The following is a 12632-nucleotide window of genomic DNA, read 5'->3' as shown; positions in this document are numbered from 1 at the left end:
CGATTTTCAACTGGCTCACTAGCGCCACCTGGGAAGTCACAAAAAACGTACTCGACATCAATCCGTGACATTTAGCACACTTAACATTTGATAGTCAGCTTTTATTTTCTGCTAATGTAGCAAATCAATCCTAAAGCTGCAGCCAAATATTTGGAAGGTTGCCCACTCGTCCTGGCCGGCGCACGTTTCGCTCCAAGCTTGCCGCCATTGTTAGCTCGTTTGCTCTTCTGGGCCAAGAAAAAAAGGGAGTTTACAGAGGTGCTACAAACGTCCTTGCAAAAATCCACACAATGATGATAAAAATAGACTTGGCAAAAATAGGTGGTCATCTTCAATGTACACCAATGTGGCGTTATCCAGTTCAATTTCAGTCCTGGAAAAACAGCCTTGTCCCCCAAAGTTTGCCTCTGGGGTAGCTGGCAATGCCGCCGGCGGGCTCAAGAAAGGTTCCGCTTGGTGGCGGGCGTCATCGTCAAGCACGCGGTTCCGCTCCCGGTGCGGCCACCTTCTGCTCCAGCAAGGCCTGCACCATGGCGCAGACCTTGAGAAGGCCTTTCTCCTCCAGGATGTGCTGCGGCAGGCACAGCTTGTCCTGCAAAAATGAAGGGTAAACAATTTGAAAGCCTCATCCTCGTTTCAAATGCTGACCTCAAAGCAAAAGCCTGATTTGAAATCCTGATACGAGTTCAAAGCCCTCATTGGAAAGCCCAACCTTAGTTCCAAACCCGAGTCCCAAAGCCTACCCCAATGTATCTGATGGTCGAAGCTACTTTCCGCTCAAGAATGACTTGGTGTCTTGCTCGAACACCATTCTTAACACATGCTCAATTCTCTTTGAAGCATACTGCCGCCTACTGTATAGAAAGAGTCAACGCAATGGTTTCTGGCAATCCCTTGTTTGGGTCATCCCGACCGAGTGCTTTATCCTCAGCCCAGCCCAGCCCAGCCCAGCCCAGCCGGGTTTGGGCAGAGTAGGCGGGGGTCGCCAGCCGATGGCAGCACAACCAACCACCTACCATGCATGTTTTGGAAAAGCCGCAAACTCCGCACAGGGAGGCTGGAGCCGGCCAGCCGGGTGAAACTGTTTTCAGACCTATGTTGGAGCAGTTTAGGAGGTGGAACTTGGATTTTTTTTTTTTTCCTCTTCCTTTCCGATTCCAATTGGTCGACCGTTCGATTCATTTGGGGGTGTTCAAACTGGTATTGAGGCTACTTTGCTTTTCAAAATTGGATTTTGGTCATCTTCAAGCGGCTACTTTTTGGATTGAAAGTGGGAACTTGAGCTTTGCAATCGGAACAACATTGGCCACTCCGCCTCCGGGCGTGACGTCAGCGGGCGGCTACGCTGCGTAACGGGCGAGCGCAGCACCTTTGACAAAAGATGAACCACACATCACAATTCAACGTTAGGTAAATATGGGTTCTTTGTTACAAACACCAGTTGACAGTTTTGAAGGGCACAACACAGCACAAAATGGACATTTTTCAAACGGAGGAGCGCTTCTTCCGTACGGCTTGGCTTGGCTTGGCTTGGCTTTCATCGCTTCAAACGAGTCGTACAGTTGCCGTGATGGGATGTTCTCTTCTAACTATGTGCTAAGTTGTGTCAAGTGCTTGGCTTAGGCTGTTGCAAAAGCGCGATACAAGGAAAGACTTTTAAGACCTTCTGGCGGGATTGTGCTAAATCGCCATTGTGTGGCTCAAGTTTCAAAACCATACAAAAGTCAGAAGACACTCAAAAGGAATGCTAAACGGCCAATGCTAACAATGAGGCTAGCGTTAGCGTTACATTTGGACCTGCGCAAGCGAGCGAGCGAGCGCTTTTGCTTGACGTCGGAAGCCTGACATTAGGGCTCCTTTCAGGTTGCCATTGTGCCAAAACCCGGCCATCGCTGCCGTTACGTCAGCTCGCTCCAAAGGTAGACGGCAAAAAGCAGCAGCAGGCAGAAGAGGTGGACAAGGCTGCAGCCAATCAGGTCCCACCACCGCCAGGCCGGGGGCGGGGTCTGAGTGGTCGCAGAGACCGAATCCGGCGCCGCCGCTTTTTTGTTCAGAGGTCGGACGGCCTCCGAGCGCTTCCCGCCCACCAGCGTCCTGACCGTGGCGCACAGGGGCGGCAGGCGGCATTGGATGATGTCGTACGCGGAGCACAGAGAAGACTGGCCACCCAAGAGAAGAATAGCGGGACGGACGGGGAAGAAACAAAGACCACCACCACCACAACAAAAAGGTGGGAAATCCAGGCGGACAGCGAAAAGAGAAAAAAGAGGTAAGAGATTAAAAAAAGTGAGCAAGGAGAGAGAGTCGGTAACCACGGCGACCAGCGGGGATGGATGCTGACCGGGAGCGGGAGGAGGAGGACGTCCGACTCTTCCTCGTCCCGATGCGACCGGCGAGGAAAAGCGGGCCGGCCGTGCGTGTGTTAGCGCGGGCGGGGAGCTTCTAGCCTGCGCAAGCTAGCAGTCTGTTAGCATGGGTGCTTTGAAGCCAGCTAGCAGGAAGTTAGCAAGACCGTTTGGAGCCAGCGAGCACGCCGGCTAGGAGGACAACAGTCATGCCAGTGGTGTAGCGTGTGGCTAACCGCCAGGCAGTTAGCAAGCAAGCAAGCTCCACACGCGTTAGCACCGTTAGCTTGTCCTCAGCAGTTTAGCGGCACATATAATAAGCGCAGCAGTTGGCGACGGAGCAGGTGCAGATGCTTGACAGCAGCATTTAAAGCTAGCAATGCTAATGCAGCACTTGTGCTACTGAGCTTACGTTCAAGGGTAAACAAAAAGAAAACAAAAAAGAAAAAAAGTGAGCACAAACAGGAAGTTGTTGCTCGGATGGATGAAGCAGCCACGCACGCACGCACGCACGCACGCACGCACGACACGAGGGTAACATCCTGCGAGGAAGGCCGAGCGCTGCCGGGTTCGAGTCCCTAAACCGGGACAGAGGATGCGAAGCCTCGACCTTCCCGCCAGGACCGTGTTTGTTTGGTAAGCTCACCTCGGGCACGCCCATCTTCCGACAGGCGTCCAGGAAGTTCTCCACGTTGCGGCGACACTTTGCCATGCTGAGTTTGGGCTGCGGCAAAGGAAAGGACAGCTCGGTCGAGGCGTTCCGCAGCGGGCGGGCGGGCGAAGGGGGCGGGGCCTACCACGGCGGGCGAGGGCACGTGGATGCTGGCCACAGAGCGCGGGCGAATGTAATTGGCCAGGTGGCAAAGCACCACGCCGTCCATCAGCGACGAGCCCAGGTCATCGGGAAGCACCACCTTCAGCCGGCTCTCGATACTCTGCGGCCGGTAGAGGGAAGGCGAGCGTCAAATACAAAAAGCTCGCCCGCCGCCGCCGCTCACACTGAGTGAGGCAGGACGGCTGCTTACGTCTCGGAGCTGTTCCATCAGCTCCAGTTCTTCCCTCAGCTGCTCCATCTTCCTCCTCATGGTGAACTGCGGGTCCACACACTCCACACTCTTATGGCTGCGTAGGAACACTGAACAACAAGGCCGAGTGGACAGAGAAGTAGAAGAAGAGGGAGGAACTTTTGAATTTAGAGCGAGCCAGTCATTCGCTCCCGCCGCCGGCTGCTTTGCAAACTGGGAAGGCGCCCGGGCCGGCGGAGCCTTCCGGTCGGGACGCCAACCGGGTCCGGACCTACCGCACTGGGGCGCGCCTCCCTTTCCGCGGCTACAAGTTCCGCAGAGGGGCGGGGCCTGCGAGAGACGGGTGGGGGAGAGAGGGGGCGAGCAGGCCAGCGAGGAGGGGGCTGCCAGCATGCGGGGATCATTGCAAATAAATGGGAAGATGGCAAAACGGGAGGCCACAACACCAGACGGCACAGAGAAACAAAAAAAACAAAAACAAAAAAAAAAAAAAAAAAGCAAAGAGCCACGTTAGCCTGACATTAGCGGTTAGCCACACGTCACATGCTCAGCGGGCCCCACATAAGCGCTACGGATCTGCGCAAGTCAACTCAAGCTGGCAATTAGCACAGTTAGCTCAGACTGACAAATTTGATACAAAGACCGTCAAAACACTCGGATGGCGCGATCATTTGATTTGGCATGGCGTTCAGCTTTACAACTCACCTGAGCGAGGTTTGAGTCCAAAGGGCGCAGCCGGCATTGTGGGAATTCTGCTCGGAGACCGGTTCAGTCGCTACGGTTGGAAGAAAAGACAAGAGCAGTACATTCAGCGGACGTTCACCATTGGTCACTGATTTCTTTCTGGGACTAAAGTCATACCTTTGGCGCGCCGCCGCCGCCTTCGTCGTCGCTGTCCTGCCCGCTGAGGGGGGAAACAAAAAGGCCCGCTAGTGTCAGCCCAATTCATCATCACAGGGTTCACCGGGCTGACTTACTTGACGGAGGGGTCCGCCGTGAGCCTTTCCACCGGGTACAGTCGCACGCCGCACAGCTCCTCCTGCTCCAGGTTGATTCTGAGGCGCACACGCGGCACACGTCGGCAAAGAGCTCGGGGTGGGAGGGGCAGGGCGGGACGAGGATGCCCACCTGCCGGGATTCCGCACAAGCTCCGCGGCCTCCTTCAGCTGGCCGATCACATCCGAGTCGTCCCCCGTCACCTTTGACCTGCAACCGTATTCATCATCCGTATTGTCAAAACGGACATCTGGCTAAGCAAGTTTCTCTCACTCGTGCTCTGACGTCCAGTGAAAGTCTTCGTCGATCCTCAGCGGCTCGTCCGAGTCTGGCGCCGCCGCCGCTGTCCGGCCCTGAAAGCCACAGCCACATTTGTCCAATATGACGCCTTGTGGCCACGTCGGACGTAATATCGTGACGTCACGTAACAATCGTTTCCTCGGTGTTTATCAAAGTCATGAAGTGCTTGTCATGGCCGAGTCACCTTGCCGTACAACGGCTCGCTGGGCGGCCGCTCGCTGGGGCTCTCCTCCGTTAGACGTGCCGCCTCCGAGCTGGGATCTGCACGGACACAAGACGTTCCAAGAAGGGGGCAAAAAAGCAAGCGGTTGGGCCGGGCCGAATGGCGCACGGGCGTACCCGTCAGGGAGCTGATGTGTTCGCTGGAGTCGTCCTTGCTGAGTCCGTCCTCCTCGGTGATGTGGCTCATGGGCACGTTGAGACTCAGCGTGTCTTCGTCCGACGGCTGCCAAAATATGCACACGCGCTCGCACAAGCAGAAAGAAAAGAGCGGCCGGCGGCGCGACCAGCAGACCTCGGTTGCCGACAGCCTCTTGTCTCCGACGTCGCTGTCCACTCCCGAGTCGCTGTCTTGCTTCCTTTGCTGCTCCGAGTCCTCCCCGCTGCACATGAAAGGCAAATGAAGCTCCTTTCTCCCACTCTCTGGCCACCGCTAACCTGATGACTTTTGCATCAGACTGGCTTTTTTGTTTTACGGGAACGCTCGCCGCCCGCCCGCCCGCCCGCCCGCCCGACTCACCGCATCAGGCTGAGGCGCTCCATGACGGGCAGGTAGAGCGCGTCGGCCATCTTGTCGCTGCGACACGCTTCTGTGCTGAGATACTTGAAGATGTGAACTTTGCCCTTGAGACAGATCTGAGGGGAGGGGGACATGTCGTCCTGTCAGAAGGTTCACCCCAAATGACGTTTTTTGCCTCTTAAAAATTGCACAGAGCAAAACAGAACTTTTGATGTCGTATGTAGAATTTGGAGCCCCGGGGAACAATGGCGCTACCTGTGCCGGCGGGCTCTGCAGCGGGTTGTTCTCCAGGCGCAGGGCCTGCAGCCGCACCATTTTGCGGTAGCTCAGCGGAATGGTCGACACCTTGTTGCACGAGAAGTCCAACTTGACCAGAGGAAGGTCGGCCAGGTCTGTACAAAATGGCGCCGTTAGCCTCTGTGTTGCTAACATAAACTAAAGCATGCTACACGCTAACATCAATTGTTAGCATAGCATTCGACCGCAAGGCACAAGATAAAAACCCCGGCATCTCCAGACTCAGGTTTCGATCCTGCCGTACGCTAGCATAGCGACAGTTAGCGTGTCACTGCAAATGTTAGCATTGCAACGGTCGTCCGTTGTGGGCTTTAAGACGAGAGCTCGCGCCGGTCCGCCCGAGCCTTCGTGGGACAACGCTATTAACGCGCGAGGTGTTAGGATGGTTAGCGGAAGCGCAGCATCCGGGCGGGCGGAGCGAGCGACCGACCTTCCGGAAGGACGCAGAGCAGATTCCGTCGTACGTTGAGCTCCCGTAAGGCCCGAAGACGTCCGATGTGTCGCGGTAGGGTCGTCAGCTCGTTACAACTAATGTCCTGTCGGTCGGGGGAGACAAAAGCGCCTTTTCAAAAACTTTTCCTTTGCTGCGACGGAGGAGTCGTCCAGAGTATGTACGGTCGCTCCCTCACCAGCTCCATGAGGCGACGCAGTTGTCCGACGCTCTCGGGCAGGCTGACCAGTTTATTGTTGCTGGCGTTGAGGACTCGGAGCGGCAGAGTGCACAAGCAGGCCGGTAACGAGCTCAGCTGGTTGCGACTGAAAGGACAAACCAACCCGTCATTGGCGACTGGAATGAGGCCGCCGGCCATATTTTGCAGACCTGAGGTTGAGCCAGGTGAGCGAGTGCAGGCTGATGACGCCGTCCGGGATGCTTCTGATGCAGTTGTGGTACAAGTTGAGGCTCTCCAAGGCCACCAGGTGGCACACTTCCGAGGGCACGTCCGACAGACGGTTCTTGGACAAATCTGGACGCACAATAACGCAAACACGCACGCTTGTAACGGGCCATACAAATGCTGCAGCACTCCAGAAAACAGCGGATTTCACGCAGAAATTCTGCAAGGTCGGCGTGTGTGTGTGTGTGTGTGTGTGAGAGAGAGAGAGAGAGAGAGGCAGCTGCATCCTGAGGAAAACGGCAAGACTCCTCCCCTATAATAACAGAGTCGGTCGGTCGGTCGGTCGGTCGGGCAAAAGCGTGACAACAACACGACTGCGCCTTGCTGTCTGTCGTTCTCCACTCCACCTCTGCTGTTGTCCGGAATTCCATTTTTTTGTCTTTCAAGACAATCGTTGGCAAATATTTCCAAATATATTATTGCAAAACACATTGGAGAAAATCTATTTTTTTTTCTCCAAAATAGTTGACACTTTCACATTTCTTTCATGTTGAGAGCAAAATCATTTGTGCACACTCAAACAGCGCGCACGCACGCACGCAGACCTCCAAGTGTATCTTTAGAACACGCGGTAACGTTTGGAGGCCGCAGCGGAGTAGCGCTGAGGGTCACGTGACCCGAGTGAGCCCACTCGCATGAGCGGCGGGGAGAGCGTGGGTCGGTGCTAGTGCTGCCCGCCCGTGCAAACACATAGTTGCACTCGCTCCAATTTCTATACATAGATGTGAAAATGTGTCGGCACAGTTGCCACCGACGCAACATCAAAGACGCGCAAGATGTGCCGACGCCAAACTTGCCCGTCCGTCTCGAGAGCCGAAATTCAACATTTGCGGACGTGATGTCACCGCGGGTTGGGCTCTTTGCTGTTTGCGGGAGAAGCGCGCCTGCCGTCATTCCTCATCCGTCCCACTTTAGCGCCCGCCTGCCTGCCAGGCTTTTGAAAAAGTAGGACGAGGAGAAACCAGAGCACCGGCCGGCCGGGGAGACGGTTTGCAGTCGCTACGTCTTTGTTCTCATTTTGGGGGCGACCAGCTTGTTAGTGCTCTTAGCTTGTGCTATAAAAGACACCATGAAAAAGGCCACCAAGAAATTGACAGGATTAAGTAGAAAAGGGAAGGGGGGGGGGGGGGGTGGGGGGGGGCCGCTGGGAACCAGACATGTCAAAACACACACACACACACACACACACACACACACACACACACACGAGGTTGCTGAAGGCTGAGGAAAATGTGGGTCACGGGGGGTTGTGTGCGCCGTATGTGCTTGTGTGATACATTAGCTGCATCAGCATCAAGTGTGGATGCGATCACCGAAATATTTAGCCAATTGAGCCGGAAGATTGTTCAAGAGAGCAAGATGAAATTTGGAGGCGGCCCTGTCCCTCTGCTAATCTCGCTCTGCCGCTTTTTACGGCGCGTTTGCCTGAGCCTCCAGACAAAGTCTGACAGCGCACGCGCGGCCTTGATTTTGGCCGCGCCACTTTAAAAGGGGAGACGGACGGCGGCGAGTCGCAGACGCCGCCGCCGCCTTCACGTCTTTGGGTCTGGCCGGCCCAATCTGGCGGCGAGCGTCTAATGAGATGCGTCGCATCCAAAAATAGATCTCACTTGAAACGGACGTCGGTGGCGGCGGCGGCGGCGCGCTGGCCATTCTTTTTTCCCCTTTGCAGATTTGCACCGGGCATATTTGGCCACAAATGTACCTGGGGAGACTCATTGGAATTACATTTAAAAAAAAGCAACAACACTCAATGCCATTTCAGAGCTAAACTTTTCAAATGGGCTCCAAATCCGCTTCCATTGCTAAGAAAAGGCACAACACTCATTTTATGAAGCAAAATGGTCACGCTCAAAGCCAAGGCAAGCCTTTCATACCTCACAAAGCAAACGGCCGAGGATGACATCCTCTCCCCCAAAACGACGCCATATTGGAAATCAAACGATGAGGATTTATTTGCCTGAGCGACGCAATCGCGCGGCAAGCAAACCTGCGCGGTCGGCCGTGCGGCAAGCAAACCTGCGCGGCCGGCCGAGCGGCTCCTTCGGGCCCCGGCGTTGCTCTCTGCTTTTGGCGCACTCTAACCCGTTTGCCCTCGCAATGGTCTCAAGACTTTCAAGCTGGAGCCGGCTGTTTCTCAGCTTCCGGCGGAGGAAAAGATGGCCTCCGGAAAACAATGAGCCGGCCGGGGTGGGCCCACTTCCCGCGGCTCGCTCGGGGGCTAGCTTCCGGTCGGCCGGCCGGCGAGCTAGCAGGCCAGAGGACTGCTTAGCGCCTCTCCCCAGCCAAAGATTTGCCGCCTCCGCATAGACAAAAATAATGCTAATGCAGGCGCCAATGTTAGCTTTGCCTGCTGCTGTTTCTTAGCTTGGGCCTCAGGCCCCACCTCAGGCTTTGCGTGCGTTGCAGCCATCCGTCTGAAGAACACACCTCAAATGTCCCCCACTTGGCTTCATCACCAACCTCCGTACGCTTTTCTAAAATAGTATCCGTTATTAGGACTCGCTCGCTCAGTCTTACGTAACATGGGCAGGACGGTTCGAAAAAGAGCTCAGCGGCGCTGTCATTGTCATTTCACAGGCATCAAATGCGATTGATGTTTGGCTCTTCCTGACCTTTGGAAATGATTGCAAGACATGAACAGGGCAAATGAACGACTGCTATTGAAAACACAGCATCGTGTGCTTTTGGAAGCAGGGTTACCTGAAGGGCCGGCCGGCCGGCCGTCAATTGCAATCTAGCTCGCACAAGCCATCAAATAGGAAAGGAAAAAGTTGCCTTTGTTAGAGAGGAGACATCAAGCTCCGCCCACATCCCCTGTTGACAAAACATTTTGCGGTGGGCGGGAGGGAGGGAGCCTGACGCGTCTTTGTGACGACACAGACCTCCCAGGTTGACCGCCCGCGCGTCCCCGTGGATGTTGGCAGCCGTCACACACAGGAAGACACGAGTGAGGATGGATGGATGGATGGATGTGTGTGTGTGTGTGTGTGTGTGGGGGGGGGGGGATACCGCGAGAAGGCACACGCCATTGACAGCCCTCCCACGCCCACTCACTCACTCACTCACTCACTCACTCACTCACTCACTCACTCACTCACTCACCTGCTTCCACCGTATCGCTCAGGTCGACTCCGGCCGCCGTCCGCGGGAACTCCTTGAGTTTCCTGGCACTGAGGTTGAGCGCGCCGCTGAGCGTCGCCTCCTCCAGAGCTCGCTCCAAGCCGCGGCTGTTGGGCGGCGCGGCCCCGCCGTTGGCGCCGATGTGGCCGGGCGGCGGCGGCGATGCCACCGGCTGGCCGACCAGGGGCTCCGCTCCTGGCGTCGCCATGCTGCTGCTGCTGCTGCTGCTGCTGCTGCTGCTGCTGCTGCCGCTGCTGCCGCCGCTGCTTGGCCGTCGGTAGCGGTCCGCTCGTCGCTCCGCTCGTCGCTCCGCTTCCTGCCTCGTCGATGCTGTGCGAGCGGCATCAAACTCAACGGCCAAAAGAAAACATCCGCGACACGTCCGCTCGGCGCCCTTTCAAAATACAACGAGCGGAAGTGCCTCGTCCACTCAAGGCTTACTTGGGAAAATGTGGACGTGAGCGAACCACGCATGCGCCTTACGAGGGGGATTGGGGGGACTTGACCGACGGCGACATCTGGTGGATGCAAGCTGCGTTACGTGTTCGGTGGCTGTGCGTGCGTGAACTGCGTGTTGTCTGAAGCGTTTCGCTCACGCTAGGTTTTTCCATGCTTCTCGTTCCACTTGTGGTGACACCACACACAGACAAAAAGGGACAACAGAATTTTTGCGGTAGGGGCGGGGTCATATCCTGCTGACCGCACCGACCCAAACCAAGCATGTCAGCTGGTGCGTGGACTCGCCCGCCCGCCACTTCCTGCCAGTTGTTGCTCCGGTTGCTCTGCTGTCCTCGGCTCGTCCACTAGATGTCAGCCAATACCTACGTTTCGTTTTGCTCCCGCACGCGCGCACGCACGCACGCACGCACGCACACAACTTGCTCCCTCCAACAAAAGTGGCCGTTTGCCGCTATCGTCCGGCTTCTAAAGTTGCGAAAGAGAAACAATTGTTCCCCTTGGGTTCGGCAACAATGTGCCGTCCAAACAAGAGCTGGCACCTTTGCGATGGCGGACGCGCTCGTTCATGCGCACTGCTTCCTGTCAAGACTTTTCACCTTTGACCCCGACGCCTGCTTAGCATTCAAGGCGGCGCTGCCTGGAATATATTGATGTTTTTTTTAAATTTTTTTACACACACGTCACTCTCGACACCTATCTAACGCACCCAATCATACAGCGCCGTAAAGTAAGGGCAGTAAACAAGCGGACTGGCGAAGGGACTGGAAATGACGTGAGTGGTTCGTTGCAAGCGCCATGCTGACAAACAACAGTTTGCTTCACTTTTGGCCTTTTACGAGGCCCACACTTATCACGGCGTGCGTAATTGTTCAAACGTCAACAAATAAAGCTGCCAAACGGGCCGTGTAACAACGACTCGTTAGCCGGACGCTTAATGTTCGGGCAATTGTTTTTAACGGGACGCCGCGCCGCGTCCGTCTGTCGAATCACCGCTTGACACAACGTTTGATGGGAGCGCGAAGCCAAACGAAATGCGCCGACGTCAGTCCCGCTTTTGATCAACTCCGAGATGAGTCATAAACACGTTTTACGTTTGTGTTGACACAACGTTTTAGACGTGTAAAAAAAGACACTTTTGCGGCTTTGTTAAATGCCCCACGCGCCCCAGGTGGGCGACGGTCCGAGTTGGCCCGCCTAAACTGACGAGACGGAATTCAATTCAAAGGCGTACTTGTAGATTCACGCTGGCCGCACTTTTCTTTTCGAATTGTTCGTGCATGGGTGAGCGAAGAGCAATTTGGTGAACTTAATCGTTAAGTGCGTGCTATCCAAGTCGCACGGCTCGCTCGGAGAAAAGGCAAAGCAATTGATCAATCGGCGGCCCGGCCCGGCCTGGCCCGGCCCGGCCCAGCCGCTGGGCGTCTTCCTGGGCCGGCTTCTCACGTGTCCCCCACCCCCAGTGGGGCGGGCAGGCAGGCGGCTCGACAACGGACGGCCCGATGGACTGTGACAAGGCCTTTAATCAGGCCCGGCCGACAATTTATGCTAATGGCTGCGGCCGGCTCCAACGGGGAGGATTTGATTACGCCGCGGCTTGATCTCGTCCACATCTGCTGCTCGCGCAGGCTCGGGACTGGGCTTCTTTGATTTATGCGGCCCCGCCCGAGGCTCGAGCCCCTCGCAACTTTGGGCCATCCGTTGCTGCTCGTCCCATCCGTCCGTCCGTGGCGATGGGGTGGCTCGGCCGGGAGCCTGCCGGGCTGACTTTGGAAAGGAGCGTGGTCCTCATTTGAAAAATGCCTGCCTGCCTGCCTGCCTGCGTGAAAAATGCATCAGAAAGAACATCTTGTTTGTGGCCGCCAGCCTTGTGCCTTTTGAGACGTTTCCCTTTGGGAGGACGGCGGCTCAATCCGAGGCCAAGGCTCGCTCGCTCGCTCACTCGGACGAAAGCGCTGTCAGGGAATGCTTTTGATTAGCGCTTACCTGACGGTCAGCCCCGCCATGTGTCCGTCCGTCCGTCCGTCGGTCCGTCCGGGATGAGCTCACGCAGCGCTCGCTGGCCAGCACAAAAGCAAAGACAGATGAACGTGGCGTCGTACCAAGAGGACTTTGACAGCAACCCTGCTAGCGTCGAGCTAGCGTGCTTTCTTGACGAGGTTGGGGTCACGTTGTGGAAAATGTCATGCCCCAAACAGGAAGGCAGACCTTTTTCTTTCGTTTTGGAAATAAAAATGTCTTTGGGTGGGGGATTGAAGAACCTTTGGCAAAAATGGAACAGGAAGGCTTGAGGCCCGCAATTGGAAGACGTGGCAAGTTTGATGACGTTGACATTTACTTGTTGCCGGTGTTACAAGAGCTCTGCGCTGCGGCCACACATGTGGATGACGCGCAACCACGGCGCCGCTTTTCCAATAAGTTACAATCAGATGTCTCACGTGTTGAACAGATCCGG

The 12632-nt window shown here is 55.9% G+C and overlaps 1 protein-coding gene across 3 annotated transcripts; it reads right to left on the bottom strand.

Annotated features, from left to right (window-relative positions):
- Positions 1-80: 80 nt before the first annotated feature.
- On the bottom strand, positions 81-11912 carry lrch1 (leucine-rich repeats and calponin homology (CH) domain containing 1). 3 transcript variants are annotated; one of them, XM_049729178.2, is made up of 18 exons: positions 9704-11375; positions 6523-6667; positions 6332-6458; positions 6133-6238; positions 5661-5797; positions 5406-5521; positions 5181-5268; positions 5006-5111; positions 4851-4927; positions 4640-4719; positions 4499-4576; positions 4348-4425; positions 4232-4274; positions 4076-4145; positions 3371-3480; positions 3143-3280; positions 2992-3069; positions 81-592 (listed from the first exon to the last, which is right to left on the bottom strand). In XM_049729178.2, the coding sequence occupies exons 1-18, from the start codon at positions 9927-9929 to the stop codon at positions 473-475; spliced, it is 1923 nt and encodes a 640-aa protein (XP_049585135.1). In that variant the 5' UTR covers positions 9930-11375; the 3' UTR covers positions 81-472. The 3 variants fall into 3 exon arrangements, with proteins under 3 accessions (XP_049585135.1, XP_049585133.1, XP_049585134.1); XM_049729176.2 differs by lacking the exon at positions 81-592 and adding an exon at positions 1407-2159 and having other exon boundaries at positions 3371-3753; positions 9704-11912; XM_049729177.2 differs by lacking the exon at positions 81-592 and adding an exon at positions 1407-2159 and having other exon boundaries at positions 9704-11509.
- Positions 11913-12632: the final 720 nt, after the last annotated feature.

Source organism: Syngnathus scovelli, chromosome 8 (genome assembly GCF_024217435.2).
Source record: "Syngnathus scovelli strain Florida chromosome 8, RoL_Ssco_1.2, whole genome shotgun sequence".
Classification (NCBI taxonomy): Eukaryota; Metazoa; Chordata; class Actinopteri; order Syngnathiformes; family Syngnathidae; genus Syngnathus; species Syngnathus scovelli.
The sequence above is the reverse complement of the archived record's forward strand: the minus strand, read 5'-3'. Positions and strand labels throughout refer to the sequence as shown.

Bases quoted from the DNA above. Each gene is read 5' to 3' on its own strand.
- lrch1 (XM_049729176.2), bottom strand. From the start codon at position 9,929: ATGGCGACGCCAGGAGCGGAGCCCCTGGTCGGCCAGCCGGTGGCATCG. The intron at 4,275-4,347 runs GTAAGTCAGCCC...TTCCCCCCTCAG, and splicing joins ACGGCGGACCCCTCCGTCAA to CGGGCAGGACAGCGACGACG. The intron at 3,070-3,142 runs GTAGGCCCCGCC...CCTTTGCCGCAG, and splicing joins ACGTGCCCTCGCCCGCCGTG to CCCAAACTCAGCATGGCAAA.